The 6,106-nt window shown below is 36.4% G+C and overlaps 1 protein-coding gene across 1 annotated transcript in view; it reads left to right on the top strand.

Moving 5' to 3' along the window:
* GABRG3 (gamma-aminobutyric acid type A receptor gamma3 subunit) overlaps positions 1-6,106 on the top strand; it is a 296,832-nt gene that overhangs the window by 242,352 nt on the left and 48,374 nt on the right. The window contains exon 6 of the mRNA XM_014307718.2: positions 4,767-4,904. Within this exon, the coding sequence (XP_014163193.1) occupies positions 4,767-4,904 (138 nt within the window). The remainder of the gene's footprint in view (positions 1-4,766; positions 4,905-6,106) is intronic.

Below are 6,106 nucleotides of genomic sequence, written 5' to 3'. Positions count from 1 at the left end.
TCCTGGTGAAACATAAGGAGTTGTCTATATACCCCATTTTTAATTTTTTTTAATTTTTAAACTAATTGAACTACAACTTTGCTTTTTCTGCCATCTAGTTGTGCTTAGTAAGTTCTTACTATCATGAAATCTAAGGTAATAATACCAATTTTAATAGGGGAACTTTCAGGATTCTCCTACTTTAAAAGCCTTCTGAGAACAAACACCATACAGATACAGGAACAGATCACTGAGAAACCTCTTCCTCCAAACACCAAGAAGTTTGGATTAAAATTCAGTTTGCTTGCCAACAAAGCAATTCTAAAGACTGCTAACAAGAAAAAAAAAAAAAAAAAGCCCAGGCAGATTTTGTGGAAGCATGTGATTTGTCATTCACAACATGGTACCAGAGAAAGGTGCATTTGTGGAGTTCATTATCCTCTTCTGACCCAGGCTGTGCTGACAGAGGTCTCCCAATTAGCCTGAAGCAGAGTTAACAAGATAGCATTCAAGGAGGCAAAGTGTTTCTGGCTGTATGGTGTAAAGGGCTGCTTATTCCTTGCCTCTAATTGGAATAGAGCATCCTCCCTCTCCTGACCACTTCACCAGCATCTACTACCCTCCCTCCATGCCCGTGATGTAGCCTCCAGCTACTAACTGATGGCAGCAGCTCATCTTTGAGATCACATTTCCCACTGGCTTTGAGTCTCTAACACCCATGGAAAAGCAAAACCTTCCCACAATCCAGCTACATCTTTCAAAAACATACTCTTGTCACAAGCATCAGCTCCTGACAGATACTTAACAGAGCCAATCCCTTCTTCCGTGCTTCCCCCGCATTTTCAGCTTTGCTGCTGCTTTCATTAAGCATATTCTGAGCACACCAATTTTTGCAAGGCTAAGAAGGAGCCTAATTCTTTTATTCCTTCTGCTATAAGCTGGATCTGCCTTTGTTACATGTGAATGAACAGTGTGGGGAACCAGCAGTGACATAAATGTATTTCACAGAGTGGGTAAAGTATGTCTGAAGAGATGAAAGACATTATTTATTTTTTCTATGCCTCTCTATCTTTTCATTGCTTGGATACTTTTCTGTGGAAATTTTTTTCCCTTTTCAAGTGGTCTGTGTCCTTTTTGACGTGATGTCTTTTCAGCTGTCTTTCCAGCTCTACTCACTTCCAAAATAACCACATTGTCACACAAAATAAAGTGAAACAAAGATATCAGGCCCTGATCCAAGATGTCCAGATCAATAACAGCACTGGGGAAATCAAGGTTAGAGGCAGTATGCACAAACAGGCATCAATGGTCATATTACAAAAGTTGGAGATTTTTCCATCAGTGTTCATTCCTGTAGCAGTCATGCTTCAGGGCCATTTGATAAGAATTCTCAAAACCAGCTTATGGCTGCATATGCCTCTTACCCAGCCTGGTGATATTTTTGGCCTTGACCATTCTTTCAGCACTTTGGTGGAGCCTTCTGCACAAGTCAGTCTCCCTGGAAAGTAAAGCAGTATGAACATGAAATTTAAATATTTTTAACCTTCCGCTTCTAAATTATACGGTGGTGATGTGAGAAGATCTGGTAACATGAGTCCAAGTATTTCAATAATAAAGGGCAAATACAGGAAAATGCAGAGAATCTCAGAGGTTTTCCTGACAATTTACCTTTCTGTCATAATTGTTTCACCTTCAAAATGGCATAAGTGGAAAAGCAAAGTCATTATGTATGTTTGGTGAAAGTAAACACAAGGCATTACACATATACTTTCTCTTGAGCTCTTAAAGAATCAAATTTGCTTCTGACTTGATTTTGCACAAACATGTAGTACCATCTTACAAAAAACAGATGATCAGGGTGGTCTCTAAAAGTTGCTGATATGGCATATAAAAGTTGTAGCACTGCCTACAAAACAACCTTTGGGACAGAAAGTAGGATAATTTAATCAAGTAAAATGATGGGAGGGAAAACTAAGTTGTTGACACAGGCTTTGGCTGAGAAGATCCTGAGTTGCAGGTTGCCAGAGCTCATATGGCTGTAACACAGATCACGCTTGGTTGTCTTTCTCCAGTACCATCACCCTTGCCATCTTACTGGCACCTGCTGGAAAGCCTACAGGGCCTCCTGGAGGCTTGCCCTACTGCGGTGTGAATATTTTTACATAACCTAAAGCAACTTGGAAGGGTAAATACACTTGACAGAAGTTTGTTCAGAGTGAATGACTTGAAGCCACAAAGTTAAAAATTTAAGATAATTTACTGTCGTTTGTCATGCTGGGAAAATGAAAGGAAGCTGAACAGTAGAGATTGCATCTTCTTGTGGAGTACTGAAGCCTCCAGTTCTGATATTTGCTAAAATGAAATTTTTAAAGGCCTAGAAACAATTAGGCTGTGTACAAGAAATATTGAATATTACCGAAAGAACTATCATGAACAGTCTATTCTGTAAGTTAAATGAATTATAGGAGTGCTATACTGTCCAAAGAGATGTGTCACTCCTCCATAAAATTATTATTCTTTTAAATAATTGAAAAGTGAAGTCAGTCACCTGGCACCAGAGCAGAACATAATAGCAGTTACTTAAGAGGTTGAAACAACACCCATTGAATCTCTAGTACTTCTCTCTTTTGATGTAAGCAACCAAATCATTGTAAGAGCAGATCTCAGCAACTGTGGATTAAGGAACTATTGAAGTGTCACAATGGTCTCCTGAGGTCAGTTGCTTATGATTTAATGATGATGAATAATACTGAAAAGAGATACTTTGAAACTGAGTCTGACCTTTCTTAGTCAAAAATACAGGAAAATTTGAAGGATGAGAGTCCATGAACTTGTTCCTGACTGCATGTTGTTCTTGTCAGGATGAACAGATATGCCTTGGTTAATATGATAGCAAGCTTTCAGGCATACTGACAGAAAAATGGATTTTTTTTTGTGGGGTGGTCATGGGATGAAAAGAAAAAAAAACAAATAAGAAATTGAATTCAAGACTGACTGGCACAACTTTTTCAGCAAAATTTGGGGAGAAGATGTAAAAATGTTATTTTGTATCACTTAAAAATAAAGTATTAATTTTTTTTTTTTGCTTGCAAGATATTTGAAACATTTTTACTTACAATGATTATAGTGAAATTTATCTGAGAAAAGGGACTCCATCTTATGTTCCCTAATACTCAATTTAACACCACCACTCCCCACCCTCGTGCAGTTTGAGGCCATTTCCTCATCTTATTCTTTGTTTCTTGGAAGAGGAAGAAATGTGATCAGAGGGCTCAGTCAAACAGGAGCCAGACTCGGGAAGATTTCAGATCATTCAGGGCTGTGTCTTGGAGGCTCTGCAAAGCTTGACTTCTTTCACTGTATCGCTGCATCTTGTGACATAATCTGCTAGCCAAAAAAAATTAACCTTTAGGTCAATCTCACAGACTTGCACAGCGGAATTGGCAGCAGAATCTACTTGGCAGCAGGAGTTCTCACAGAGAACAGTGTTTGTTACTCAGTGGGTCCTTCACAGGTTATTTCTTTGCTTACATTGATGGGAAATATACAAATGTGACATTTTAAATTAACACATAGTGATTTTTTAGTCATTTTTTTAAGATAAGAACTAAGGGACTTGTGGGTACTCCTCTTGCTGTGTTAGTGGGAGGGATAAATGAGGCTGTGCACACCTTACAGCAGTACCCTGGCAGGGTGGAATCTAAAACAAGATTAAAAAGACACTCACAGGAGGAAGACATCAAGGAAATAGCTCCATGACCAGAGAGGTTGTTTTGCAATGCAAATATAAAAATGTATCGGTTTTCAATGGGGAAAAATAAATTAATGATGTGATAATTATATTAACCATCTATTGTTGTTGTTAGGCTTTTAATTTGCCTTGTAATCTACAGCTATTATATTAATGAGATGAATAAAAATTGATTGTATTATGCATTAGAGAACAATCTAATTTTAACTAGCATGGGTGGGCTGTTGTTTTCTAGATGGTTTATTGTTATGGTATGGACTGGTTGAAGATTTGTTGGGCATCGATTGGAAAATAACATTCTCTAACAAAGAGGAAATTAAAAATTGGCATAAGAATTAATATGACCACTGAGTGCTAAACTGATAAAGACTTTCAGAAGCTATTTCAGCAGTAGAGATCAGGTGATGCCTCATTAATTACCCCAGACTTCAGAAGAGATGTGGTAGCATAATCACTTTAAAATTCTCAAGCTCATTAAAATTTTGCTTTCTTTTGCACTGTAATGGTTCTTTCAGAAGTACAGTATCACACCCCCCACTAGAACTATTGCAGCTTTTAAAACAATGTCTCCTTTTCAATTGTTCGTATTTTCTGATGAGAGACTCCCCATTTTTTGCATTCTGTTGGTTTGCTTGGCTTCTTCAGAGTTATGCAAAGCTGCACACTTCTGTGCCTGGACCTCCAATTAGCACAGTCAACTGCACCTCTGAAGAGATCTGTTTGTGATAGAACCAATCATATTTTTTCTATTGTTAAAAAACAATGATTGTGAAAAATCACAGGTTTGCCAATATTATGATAATATACTGTATATAATAATATAGTATAATGCCAGTATTTTGTGTACATTATGTCTCTATTTTTGTGTGCCATACAACTCTGGAGAATGATGCCACTTAACTCACTGACAAAGCATCAGATCAGAAATTTAGGTGTTCCCAAACAGCACTGAAACAGTGAACAGACAATATTTTGCAGAATTTTTTATGAAATGCAATATATTCATATGCATATGTATATATATATTAATTTCTAGATGGCTATCCTAAAGAGGAAATGATTTACAGATGGAGGAAAAATTCAGTGGAGGCTGCTGACCAGAAATCGTGGAGACTCTATCAGTTTGACTTTATGGGTCTCAGAAATACTTCAGAAATTGTGAAAACTTCTGCAGGTAAGAATGATACAAATGGTAGTGCTTTTTCTGGAATTCAAATTATTTAAAAATATTTATCCCTGTTTTGCTTTCATTCAAGCGCAAATTGATTTTAAAATGTTCCAGTGTTCATTTTAGAAGCTGTAAAGTTCAGGCCTCAAAAATATTGACTTTATCTTGGCTTTTGATAATCTCTACTCTTCCAGTGACTTCACAACTGAGGAATAAATGTTTGCTTGATATGTCTATTTGTTGTAGACTTGAAGTTACTGTATGATTCCTCATTTATTAGTCCACTCCTGTGTTGAATCTGTCTTCACCATAAATTAAAGAGAAAGATTTTAAGCACAATGGTAGGTTAGTGAAATTAGACACTTTCTGTTCTTAATCATTCAGAAAACAGTTTAATATTTTTCTTAATATTTTAAAGACATTCTCAGTTGATAAATGCCTTTGATAGTGACCTTACCAATTGATTGCAATTAAAATCTAATGATGCCTATTCTATTTCTTCAGAAATTTTGCTGTTTCTTATAATAGCACAGTAATATAGAGGAAAAAAAAAGATTTTTAAATGGAATACATTATTTGAACTGGATAAATTGTGGTCACACCATGTCTAAACTTTATACATGACTGCAGTAAGCTCCATGATTGCCATGATTTGATAAGTCTTCCCACAGCTGCTGAGGGAAACTGCTAGAAGCAACCTTCTGCTTAACAGGTGGTGAATTTTTGAAAAAATCTATTTTTTTTCCCAAAAGGTAATCAAAGCTAAGCTATTATTTTCAAAACATTAATGATAAAAAAAATTAGAAATCTGTGGAATTACTGCTGTTTAGTCCTGGCCCACTCACTAACATCAGCAATGAATTCTTAGAACTGGATTGGAATTTTTGTAATGAAAAGTCACTAAATTTTTAGTGAATATGTTGAGCTGGTGGTTTAGCAGAAAAAAATGTTGCAAGGAGCACACATGTGAAAGTTCTCTTTTGCTATGGATACAAAGTCTTTTAATTTGCAAGTTACTCAGGAATGCAAATTTCCCATAAATTGACTCAAGTACAAAATACTAAATCATTAAAATACCTATGTATGTGGTTTAACCCCCGCTGGCAGCTTAACCATGCAGCTGCTCACTCACTTTCCCTGGTGGTATGAGGGAAAGAATTGGAAGAATAAAAGCAAGAAAACTCATGGGTTAAGATAAAGATAGTTGA

Source organism: Geospiza fortis, unplaced genomic scaffold, assembly GCF_000277835.1.
Source record: "Geospiza fortis unplaced genomic scaffold, GeoFor_1.0 scaffold366, whole genome shotgun sequence".
Taxonomy (NCBI): Eukaryota; Metazoa; Chordata; class Aves; order Passeriformes; family Thraupidae; genus Geospiza; species Geospiza fortis.
This window is presented reverse-complemented; position numbering and strand designations above follow the sequence as displayed.